We start from the raw sequence: 12,450 nt of genomic DNA, 5'->3' as shown, positions 1-12,450 counted from the left end.
TTCTTCAAAAGGTTAATGGTAGCATCCCCCACATCAGCTCGTGTGTCACTTTCAGACGCAAAGATGTGCCAACAGATTTCCTCTCATGGGGGAATTACTAGGACGCGTGATACGTGTCGTTTGCACCTAACGTGGCCAGATGAGCGTCAGAATTGCACTGAGCACACATGCACACATGCACACTCCCTACCAACCGTAAACAATAGACTGTCCACGGAGGCCTGTTCCCGTTCACTTATCCAGCTTTCCAACTAGTCAAGGACTGTGCATTCTGCAGCCGTCTTCGACGGCACAATCTCTACAGCAGCAGAATGTACACGAGCCTTTAAGGGGGGGAAGCGCTACTTCCCTAAAAAGGTTAAACGTTACATGCATCCACAACCAGGCGCTCCTGTGTACTGTCGCACCACCTTGAAAGCTTGCATGCCTTGCTTGTGTGGTCCGCGTCCCCGTTGTCTCATCAGGATGCCTTAAGAGATGCCGCGGATAGGCGGCTGCTGCTAAGCAACTAAGGTGCTTGCACCCGCATGTGGTGCCTGTGCTGAAGTCTACGGCACGATGTACCACGCGCTGCGGTGGTGAATGTGAAGTGCCATTGACATGAGTACCGGTAAGCAGCATTAGCTTACTAAACAGCCTCTCCATACAGGTGAACCTGTCAACCTGACTTTTTTTCAATGGAAAGTGGATGAAACTGCCGTGCGAGTAACCTGTTACTTTAGAAGTGTGGATGGCCGACGTAGCGCTATAAGTCTCTGGAATGTCCGCTCCCTGACATTCCCACAGACTTACAGGTCTGTGCCGGCCATCCACGCTTCAGTATTAGGGTACTCGCATGACGCGAGCACATGAGTTACGCTAGTGGCCAGATAGCCTCGCCACACACAGCCATGGAGGAGCAGTACGTGGCATCGGATTAGCTCCGGCCGTACGAACGTCCCTTAAGCTTTTTCAGGCATCTGCTGCTCGTAAAACTCGTGCAGGTGCCGACAATGTAACTGTACAATCCAGCCCGTGCTGAGCCACAGCTTCGCTGTAACATACGGCGAGGGCAGGACGGGCTCCTTGGCCTTTCAGAGGACAAGCTGCCACTGATCCCCGTCGTGGCCGCCCTCCAGCTCAGAAGGCAGTGCTGCTGTTCCCAGATGAGACTGCGGCACCGCAAGCAGTTGGCAACATGCCTACTGCGGTCTGACCAAAATGCTTACAAATACAGCTGAACATAACATGTACTACAGTGGGTACAATTCTGTACAATGCAAGGTCTGCATTTAGGAATGCATTTAGAATGACTACCCGGTAGACCACAAAGCCACTGACGCGGTCTGCATGCGCATCAGTCGAGCTCTGCAAGGTATGTGGTCAACTCCTTGACGCCAGCGGATCTCCTCACCTGGATTCGGAAGTTGGGTCTTGGGGCAAACCATGTGCTAGCAGTCAGAAGTGTGCACTCCTGACCCTTGTTGAGATCGAAGAGAAGCTCACAGAAAACCCCGGAAGGACACAAAAGGAAGAGATGGTTAGAGACAGGACCTGCAAAAGCAACGAGCGGACCGCTAATTGTTGAAGAAGGCGACCGACTGTCCAACAGCTTGAGGTCCCGGGGAAGGTGGAACTGTGCGAAGCTCCGTGTGGCGCCGAAGTAGCCGCCGAGCACTCCCTACACATAAAAAGAAGTGATGGCGACATAGCCCACGGTGTGCCGAATTTGAAATTAATCGTGCGAGAAAATGGATTTACATTAACGTTCTCAGACAGGAAAAGACTACTAAATTTCGGTGCAACCGCTGTTCCATTCATCTGTGGACAGAGAAAGATGCAAGCCTACAAAAGACACAGAGTATGAAAGTTTCTCGGCTACGTAAGCACCAACTTAAACAGCGCGTTGTCTGTCTGCGAGCAGTCAAATTACTGCCCGTACAGGCTGTATGGCATTCACTTCGCGACCGAAATATTGCTGATGCTGAAGGGCACTGCAGCCCACTTTGATTGCATCTTGCACTATCTCCCTGGACGCGTCATACACGGCCGACGTTATTTCTCTGCTTGAGTTCAGTGCAGCTGGCAACTGCACAGATTTACTTGGAGAGCCGCTACTCCGACTGAGCGAGCTGGAGATCTCGGATTCGGCACTCATAAAGTGGTTCCCCTCTCCCTCCTGCTGCTGGCTTCTCAACTGAAAGATATGGATGGTTTCAGATGATGAAGCGATTGCAACAAACCGATCATCTCCTCGTACAGCAATGCAGCTAATCAGGGATACTTGCGTCCCCCGCCTCAGCTGCTGCAGAAGCTGCCCATCTGACGACCTGAATATTCTGACAACGGTCCCCTTCTCGCTGGCTGTGGCTACAAGACTTCCATGTGAATTGAACACAAGAGCGGCCAGTTGTGTCCTATGAGCCTGAAAGACGTGATTAGTAACGCTTGCAGGAGCAGGCTCCTGGCTTATTGCATCATCTGTTTCAGTCGACACAGACGACAAACCGCTGTGCACACGCACTGCACCAACGGCGACCGCGGGACAAGCCAAAAGCCAACACCCTAGCGCGCCTCCAGTTGCAAGCGCACACAAGCCCCGCTCGTTGTTCCCTGTGTGGATTATGTTAATCGGACGCATCTGGTCGCTGAGATACACATACACCTGAAACTCCATGTTGTAACAACGCACAACAGCCACAAAACTGCCCTCGACATTAATGCCTATCACTGCTAGGACCTTGTGAGCTATGCAGGCAAGCAAGTTCACCACTGAATGTAACGGAAAGCTCTGATATGTATCTACGATAGCCACCTCGTGAAAAATGTCGCTTTGAACGAAGATGCTTCATTTCGACTGCAATACGCCTTACTGGTGTAGTGGGAATATGCAGCAAGGAACACACCGACTACTCCGTCTACGCGCATGCAGGAGCAGAAGAATTTATCGTTTCTCCACGGCTCGCTTACCACGAAGTCCGTCACCATAGCAAGGACATCCCGAGTCAGGCACACACTTTTAACGGGCTGCCGACTCCTCAGTTCTCCTATAAATCTTCGCCTGCTATCGTCCCAGAGCTTGACCTTCCTGTTTTGCGTTTTGCTGACTGTTGCAAATACGTTCGTCCTGAAAAGCATCGCTGCTGTGTGCACCCCACGGTCTGGCCACCAAGGCCCCTCACGGCGCACAAACTCTGTAAGAGGAGAACTCGTGTAAACTCTAAACCCCTCAGACGTGCCAGCAATGAAGCAGCTGCCATCTTGGTTGAATGCCATGGACTCCAAGTACACACTTGCGGAATTTCCAATGCCGACACTCCCCAAGGTGTCTGCTGCTTCTGCAGCACCGGCAGACAAGTCACCACTCCCAGTACCCTCAGCTTTATCAGTCCTAGCATCTCCGCGGTCATCCTGGGGCCAATTCTCCATGCCTGTCACCAGAAGTTGCCGGCTCAATTGTACAATGTCGTGCTACGGATTGTGCAGTGTGCCCAACGGCATGCTGCTCCACAATAAGGTCAAAAGCCTAGAAGCTAAAATTGACTGGAGCAGATGCAGGTGAGACCTTCACTTGGCACAGTGTACCGTGGGAAAGAGTACACCAGTTAGTATGGGTGCTGAAGAAGAGTCACGTCGTTCTCCACGCCGTCCGTCGTCACCCTTTTCATCCGCTGATAAAGATTCTAGCTCAATTTCTCTCCATGAAATCAAATCATAATACGCGTACTAACCTGGTGTACCATAAGGACGCTGGAAGAGGCACCGTAACTGCGCTGCTTCCGGTGGAAGCTTTACTAGGCGGACACCCCTTCCTTGTAAATACACTCCCCTCGCCAAACGAGTGGAACAAAAGCACAGAATAGTGCTTTTTCAAAAACAAATTAATTCCCAACGGCAATATCAGCAACATGCGGCCATGCAAGTTAAGTACCAGTGGTCATCACAGTCGCTCAGTGAGTAGTGGCACTTGGAGTCCTGCATGCACTTTCTTGAACGTTTACCACTTACCAGATAAATAAAGAGAAACTCTACTTCGTGAGACTAATTAGATTTTCTACTGTCAAAGATACATATAGTGCAATAGGCAGTGTGTCGGCAACGGCGAAAACCCGCCTAAGTACATGTGGGTCCCTGTTGAATCGCGGACCGCAACATCATATTCTCGGCCCGCCGGCTATATAATGCTAAAGCGTCTACCTTCCGTATGTTTGTTTTTCTGTACATTGCCTCCACAACTGCCCACAACTAGCAAGCTTGCCACCAGTCCCTTTCGAGTGAAACGGACCCTCCCCAAATACTATTAGCATGTGAACACTGCCACACGACTGGCTACTCAACTTCTGCGGAGCGACCGCACCAGCTATTCCCACGGACACGTTGGTGGCGCACAAGCACATTCTTGCATGGAAGGCATCAGGGACCCAACCCAGCCTCGCTGGAGCACAAGCTGATGCCTGCCACTACTAGGTTCACGTCCTTATCAGCAGCTCTGACACCAACAATGGCAGCACAATCGCTCCACATGTCCAGCACCGCCTTCGCTGATGTCCTGAGGATGGACGTAGCGGTAGCTGCAAATCTAGAGCCAGCAATGGCGCGGGTCCGTGCTAATATGAAGTTTCAGCAGGCGATACAAGCACTCAACCCTGACACAGGCAATTCATTACGTAAACGCAAAAGGAGATGCATTTACAATGAAGCCAAAGGGGACACCCATTTGAATCCGCCTGTTCTGGGGTCTACTCATTGCGCAGTTACAACTGATCGCGCGGCACTGAGCAGTGGATGGATGGAGTGCTTCGCGAAGAAGGTCCACTGGTCTTTGGGCATGACCCTCTCCTTTTTGACTGTTTCAGCATTTGTTGCTTCCTCATGAAGGAAACGTGCCGATGCCTTTTGGTGCTTTGCCTCTTGATTAGTGAACTCTTCGTTTGGATCAATTCGTCCAAATGTCCTTCCGGGAACGCCCGCTTCATTATACACTCTGCAATAAAAATGTGAATATCATCCGTGACAGCGTGCCTCATTTCAATCTTCTGCAGAAGCAGCAGCAACACCGACAAGGCCATCCGCCGTTCTTGTGCCGTGTATCCTGTCTGCCGCCGCAGCTCCTGCGAGCACTGTACAACGTCTGACAGGATCGCGCTGAGCGTCGACTCTATCAAAGCCCTTCTACGCTGGTAATCCTAAGACCACACAAACGCAAAGGTTTGTTGCTACCACAGATGCACAAACACACAAGTTGTTACATACTATGGCACTTTATCAACTCTTCGTGGAATGGTTGATGTATGTGAAGGTCGCTACTGTGTGTATATAAATAAGAAGACTTCTTAATTAGCCGACTTCGGTGCTCTTAGGTTCACAATTTTAAAGCTTACTCTAGCGGCGATGAGGTAAATCTCCGATACCTGGCGTCTGCCACAGTCGCACGCGCTGTACGCGGGCATTCTACCCCAACAGCCAATCCGTCCGGAGACAAGTTCCCTGCCAATGTCCATGTATGCATCTTTTTGAAGCGCAATCAACCTAACAAAGTGTCGTCGCAAGGACCGGCCTGAAAAATCAGCTCGCACTCAGTGCGCCTTGGTACACTACCCCAGCGCCTTCCTCCTTCCAGACTTCTGCCACTGAATGTTGATCAATGCACACTAAAATGAAAGCGTGATGTGAATGAACCGCGGGCAGTATGTGAGTAACCTCTAGCTGCTGCCTTAACTCTAAAGAGGGCCCCGAAATGATGAAATGCCAAGATGCAGCCAGGCCACCTTCGTACCATTTGACGTTTGCATCAGCAAGCTGCATTGATTAAGAGTTGCCTTGACACCTAAGTGTGGGCTTGGATCTACGGTTGCAGCTTGCAGGCAGTCCTTGAAATCTTGGCAGCTGTCAGCGATGCTCATCCTCACGTAATCCATTAAGTCCAGAACCTTACCCATCGACGCGTCGACCCACCAAAGGGGCGAGTGGGGGCACTTAGTACCCTCCATAAACAAACGGCGGCATAGAAATAGCTTGGGTTCGAACGAGTGGTGCAGCACAGCAGAAGCCATCTCCAGACACTCATAGGACCTATGGCAGTCAGTCGAATGCCACACGGACCAGCAGGAAACTTGACGAAATACTCAGATACAAAGCCACCGCCTTTAAGAGACACTTCAAAGCTCCGTAGGGAACTAATTATGGGGAGAATATTAGCTTATGCGCTACATATCCCGCGTGGAATGGCGCAACACACTGCATGTACAATGCTTTGTATTCAGGTGTGTACTGCTACTAGATGGGCTCGGAGCAGTCTAGATGAGAAACTTACGATGCCACTTGTCTGGATCCCCTGTGTCGGCGACGAAAGTGGCGAGCGAACGGCCTAACTTTCAGAGCCCCGTAGGGCTTCTGCAACTTTTTGCTAAGGTGTCCTTTCCGTCTCTCCCTAGATGCGTTACGTCTAGACTTGAGCTGCTTGTAACGATGTGCGGACCCAGTAGCAACTGGGGTGCTCATGAACGTCTCTGGCAATGCTAGAAATCCGATTCCACAAAAGCCTCTCCTCCACTTCGCCTCTCTACCTCGATGATACTGCTGAACGTTGGCATCTCCAATGCACGGGCTTTCCACGCTAGGGCATTCCATTACTGTTCTGCGAGTGCACGTTCGTGAATTTGGGAGATGACTTCCCGCAACACTTTGATGAAAAGGAGGCTCATAATTGTTTTGGATATCTACGCGGCCTTGCAGACCACATCCTTGAGTAAATGAGGTACCAACTTGGGGGGGGCAAACAGCGGCGTTCTCGAAGTGTTGGGCCAGCTTCTTCTGAGCAGCGGACCCCCCACGTCTTCCCTCGAAGTTCACCGATGATGAAGAACAAACGCTACGCACAAAAGCTGCTCCTATGAGGGAGACGCAGCGGCTGCAATCTCCCATCAGAGACTGGCATATAAACCGGACCTCGGTCTCTGAAGAAAAATAAGGAGGGAAATGTGACACTGCAACTGCGGTAACAATACCAACAATGTTCCCCCATAACCGACTGTTCGTTACGTTGAGCTTCAACGCTGCAGGCAAGCACACACCGCCAAAGAGATTTGCTGTTTGTCTACCCGTCCGCATGAAAATCTGACGGCAGCAGAAGGTGGGAAGAAAGAATTCATGAATCTCCTAGACGGCGTGGAGTGGTAAAGCGGAGACAATATGTTCGCCGTACCAGAAGGAGAGTCAGAACTGTCATCCATCCTCAGCCAAACTGTCTGGAAAATGAACATGCACGTCCACAAGAAGACCTGACCAATCAGACCAAACTCAGGGTGAAGAGAACTGTAGACGTCAGCCGGGTTCGCGAAGATGAAGAACGTCGCGAAACAAAGAGCAAAGTTCCACGCCAGCATCACTTCATAACTGTTTGTAGTCATCATCGCCCCGTAGATGCATGCGCAGCCCAAGCAAGTCCCCAGAACACGGCTCGTGGCTGTGTGCACGGTCCCTTCAAACGTCCACTTCATAGTACTGACAAAACCAAGAATCATCCAGGATGAAACGGGCATCACGGCACTGTTCAAATCCACCGAGCCTGTCGGGCAGCACATTTAGAAAAACAAAAGGTGGCGTCCATGAGTACCAACAAATGGATCAAACGATACTCATGCAAATTGTAAAATCTGGGAAGATTCCCCAGCCCCTGAAAGTCTCATGGGAATGCTGAGGGAGGCATGCATGAGAAAATACTTCAACTCCTCACGAAATGCCTGCTATTCTGTCATGAAGTATCATAGAAGAACCACCCCCATATCTCAATAAAATTTGCAAAACTTGAGCTTGCCTACCCACAAGCCACATCGTGATTTCTTCATCCGCAAACACTCCGACAGCGTAAAGTGCCGTCATGCCAATGATGTACTTGATGCAGTGGACAGTGTCCACGTCGCTATACCACGCATTTTCCCCAGTGAAGCGCCATTTCCAGAAGTAGAGTAAATCCCACAATCCCCTAGAAAGTTGCATCCCCATAACGGTCCCGGAAAGAAACACCATGCGAATGTTCAGCCAGAAGCCTGGAAGGCATGAAAGCAGAAACTGTGACGACACACATATTACCCCAGAAATCAGAATACAACGCCCAACAAACCCCACAAGGCTCATGCTTACAACTACATCGGGGCCTGTTGCCCTTAGCGCGGGGTTTACGTGATAAAACATGACTTCACGATGCATCACAGCTCATACCACCTTCACCCCCTATAACGCTTACTACACACATACGAGCTGAAATTAAAGGGACGAAAGGGCAGGGCAAAAGTGAAACTGCACAATGAAATTGACGCACGATTCCAGGAAGGGGTCATGTTTGAGTAAATAAAGGCTTCAATCGCCGAGCAGAAATCTAGAGAATCCTTGCTGCCAATCTGGATTAGTGAAACCACAAGCATGGTGAGCTTTACTTGTTGCTTCACAGCTCGTGCGTTCTGTGTTTCTTTCAATGGCTTTTCGTATGCTTCCAGAGTGTACCAGTTCTTCTCTGTGGAGCTCGAGGCGGGTCTCAGAGACGGATATTTAAGAGGTGTTTCACTAGCCTTGGGCAAATGAATGACATCTGTCAGGGCATCCCTTGCTACTCTTTTCCTTAAGGGCTTCTCACGGCACCCTATTCTGAAAAGCCGGCGCACGGAATAGCGCGAGTGGTGCAACGCTGTCCCATCCGCATCTTCGCCACCCGATAAAGAACTGCCCTGGTTTAATAACTCTAAAAGAATGCCCAGCTCCATGGAAGAACTAGCAGTGATGCCGCCTGCAGAAGGCTCCTTTCCATGATCTTCCCCACTAGAAACTCCTACAGGCTGCTCTGCTGCAGTTGCCTCTCCAACAGAGAAGTTGCCTGACGCTGGCAAATCGATGAGCGCATCTTGTAGAATTGAAGCACGTTGCACAAGCCCTCCTCCATCTGAAGTAACCAATTTATCTCCTGCCGTGTCAATGAAATGAGCGAGTGGCTCTACTACGCCTCCACGCAAGCTCCCCTCATCACAATCTCGTTGCCTCATACGCTCGCCAAAATTTTCCTGTTCGTCCCCTGAAAGTAATGTAGACGAGCTACGGACGCGAATCGCTGCAAGTGGCAGTAACCCGGCGCCTTCCATCACCTCTACGTGCTGTCGAGATGCATCTACTATGTCCTGTGCCTCTGTTTCAAAGAAAGAAGCATTTTCGAACACAGAATCTTGTGTTGTTGGCTCATTGCACCCCATTGACGGCGATACTGATGACTGCACTTCCAAGCTGGGGAGGTGCATGATTGCTTGGGCGCTCAAATCAACCTTCGAGTCTCCGTTGGGAAAAACATCATGGTTGTCCACTAACGGTTCTTCTCTGTGTCTATTTGGCTTCTTCGGCTGCAGCACTTTCAGCCGAGACTTCATGATGGCTTTTCCCCATGCAGATGGGTGCATGGTTTCTGCTTTTGAAGGCTGATAATGGTCAGCCTGGAAAAAGCTTCCAGGTTGATATGACTGTTTGAAGCTCACTCGCCTTCCTCCATTCTGCTGGCGAGGAATTCGAGAATGAGCCTCAGCGCCAAAAACACCCTCTATGCTTGCTTGCGACGTCTCTTTGTCAGCTGTCTCAGTAGTCCGTTCACCACTGTTCCAAGTCTCCTGATCATCCGACTGAAACACGCCTGTGCTGTGAAGAAGCCCGTGTGCATTTTGCACAAGTTCAGTGCTTTTTGATGGCTTACGAGTCAGTGGTCCGTGGCCCAAAGAGCTGCGCACCCTAACCCCTTCCATAAGCTCTCGCAACCGGTTGAGACGCTGGCTGGCCAGGGTCACCTTCTCGTTGTAAGCCGTGCAAGGCCTCATGGATCGACTCAGTGAAAGCACTGCTCCTCCCTCCCGGCAAACAAGGATAGCAATTCTAAAAGACTGCCGGACTTCTGCAATGTTGGTCAGTAGAGCCCTTGCCCGCCTAGCAACAGACAAGTCCATGGCTTTCACTATTAAAGACACCTGCTTAGCTGCCCCCACAAGGTGCATGTTGGCTTGAAGTAACGCCATCTGCAGTCTTGCCATTTCTGGCATGGTGTTGATGCGGGGCTCCGGGCATAACCAGTACGGCTCTCTCCCGCTTTCCACAATCCGCGCCCTCAAGGCGGATTGTGACCCAAGAATCTGCAGCAGGGGAGCAACTGCTTTCGTCAACACTGCTGCAGCGTCTTCCATTTCAGTCTTCAAAGCCCGGAAACTCTCCACGTTTGCCGTTTCTGCGCAAAGTAAATGAGGCACAATAAAGAGAGGCTCCACAGGGAGCAGATAGTACGTTTGCTTGCAGCCCAAATGTTTGCCATCCATCTTTCGCATTGTCATCCATTCCCTCTTTGTACTACCCAAGCCACGGCCTATTCTACACACCAGTTGGCAGCCTTGCTTTGGAGCAGCAAAGCTACAATTTAAATTCATTCTGGATACAACAACACCGCACATCAAAATTAGCTAATGCAGCGCTTGATAAAGCGCAACCGCTGTAATGGCAAGGAGTAAGGTGACTGGAAAGAGCATATCCCGTTCACAACTCGTTTGAATTCCATCATCTGAAGTCTAAGGCTGCAGTTTGCACTGCCTTACTTATGGTTTTGGCGAATGTATCCAGCATTGTGTCGAGTGCCTCCAAGGCCTCAACAATTTGCTGGATATTCTTCGCGAGCTGTTTCCTGGCGATCGCCCTTTGCGAATTCCAAGGGGGTGTGACAATTTGCAAGGCGAAAAGAGCCAGCCCGCCCAAAGCGAATAAAATTGACCACGAAAGATATTCAAAAAGATATTGAACACCGTCCTTCATGGAGTCAAATGTGGGCATCATGATCCTCAATTTCAGTAGCATACAGCATGTGTTGTACGGAATAAAGACAAGGGCAATCTTCCCCAGATAAGAGGAATCAATAGCCTCACGGAATGGTGGAACACGATACAGTAGCGGAACGCGAATGACGATGACCCACGAAAACAACGCCACAATTACACCCAAGGCCGCAAACTGGCCCCCCACGCCTCCAGCATACAAAGCACAGAACGAGAGCATGGTCAAAAAGTAAGTCATAGAAATTGAAAGTAGCCAAACCCAAATTGCACTGTATAGAGAAGAACTATACTCCGGCATAAGCGCAATGCTCAGACAAAAGGCGAGCAGTAAAAAGTTTGCGCCTAAGTAACCTTGGAACGTGAGTTCCATGCTAACATGGAGAGCAAAAACGATGATGATGGAAATTTTCGTGGCACGTATGAGCCTCTGAACCCAAGAAGCTTTCAAGTTTTTCCATGCACCTAAGCAGAAATTGGGAACGCAGAAGGCGCTGGCCTTTAACGAAGTCCATAGTTTTGACGGCGTGAAGCCGTAACCACTGCGATAATGGTTGTTGCTTTTGCTGTTGCTGTTGGTAAGACTTGTTCCATCATTGCGGCCAGATGCCGAGGCAGCTTTCCGCCCACGCGGTCCATTTCCTGAAAAACGTTCTTCTCCACCCCCAGAAGAGCTGTTGGCACTTCTCCAGCAGCATCCACCGTGACAACAGTGGGACGGAATTGTCATTCCTTCCCGTCACGTTAGCACTACGGGAAGTTCGGAATGCTGTAATGTCATGCTGCTGTGCAGTAGAGCCACGCTAAAGCGGAGACGCCGCACGTTCGAAGATATGCTAAACGTGAATATCCTAAACCAATATAGATTGTCCTTGTAGAGTTAACAACCATAAGGTGTTTATCCCTGGCATGCTGCATCCCTCCCACTCTGGCTGCAGCGAGACCCTCAGCAAGGTCAACGAGGTGCCACGGCAAATCAGGCCTAAACTTCAGGAAGAAGACAAAAGTTCCCGCGCTTTGTAGGCAGTAAAGTACGAAATAATGAAACTGAAATGGAGGCTTAGAATGCACAGGAAGTGCTCCACCACAAGATCATCGACTCTGCAGTCGTAGCCTGCTCAAACAGCACCGGACCTCAACGGGCCGGGCTACGTGATGTCTTTGAATACTACGGAATCTTTTCGTAGACAACCAAAGTTACACATATAAAGTGCAAAAACGACCTCCTCCAAACACATCAGAGGCTCCTTTGCGGGCTGGGAAGTGACCACTGGACCGCCCCTTGGGTGGCCGTTGCAGATAGCTACCGTGTCAAGCAGTGCTTCTTTTACTTCTGAGGATCCTGCGAGGTTTTCGTTGTCTGCGCAGAGCTCTTTGTAATATACTTAAGAGCAAAGTTGCCGAAAACTATCCGGAGTACTGCTTTAACATATCGGTGAACATCCCAATAAATGCCGCAAACGCTTGGGAATGCCCCTGGTTCCACAATCAAAAGATGTACGAGTCCGCACAGCACAGAAGATGACTGTCTCACATTCTGCTTGGCTGTTCGCTAGCATTTTCACGAGCAGCTTAGCTGGCAAGCCTAACTCTGGTACACCGCAGTTTGCCCACAGGCGTTCGGCGTTAA

The 12,450-nt window shown here is 50.3% G+C and overlaps 2 protein-coding genes across 2 annotated transcripts; both read right to left on the bottom strand.

The window, feature by feature from the left end:
* Positions 1 to 1,073: 1,073 nt before the first annotated feature.
* Positions 1,074 to 3,408, bottom strand: ETH_00019020 (uncharacterized protein; the record flags this gene model as incomplete). Its single annotated transcript, XM_013376388.1, has 4 exons — positions 1,074 to 1,151; positions 1,394 to 1,660; positions 1,985 to 2,404; positions 2,950 to 3,408. 4 exons carry the CDS (start codon positions 3,406 to 3,408, stop codon positions 1,074 to 1,076), a joined length of 1,224 nt encoding a protein of 407 aa, XP_013231842.1.
* Positions 3,409 to 4,733: 1,325 nt separating this feature from the next.
* ETH_00019015 (uncharacterized protein) lies at positions 4,734 to 11,193 on the bottom strand (the record flags this gene model as incomplete). The annotated part of the gene is made up of 8 exons (XM_013376387.1): positions 4,734 to 5,165; positions 5,361 to 5,536; positions 5,756 to 6,051; positions 6,293 to 7,034; positions 7,184 to 7,546; positions 7,800 to 8,027; positions 8,300 to 10,228; positions 10,590 to 11,193. 8 exons carry the CDS (start codon positions 11,191 to 11,193, stop codon positions 4,734 to 4,736), a joined length of 4,770 nt encoding a protein of 1,589 aa, XP_013231841.1.
* Positions 11,194 to 12,450: the final 1,257 nt, after the last annotated feature.

The sequence above is a fragment of the Eimeria tenella genome, genomic scaffold (assembly GCF_000499545.2).
Source record: "Eimeria tenella Houghton genomic scaffold, Eth_scaff34, whole genome shotgun sequence".
NCBI lineage: Eukaryota > Apicomplexa > Conoidasida > Eucoccidiorida > Eimeriidae > Eimeria > Eimeria tenella.
This window is presented reverse-complemented; position numbering and strand designations above follow the sequence as displayed.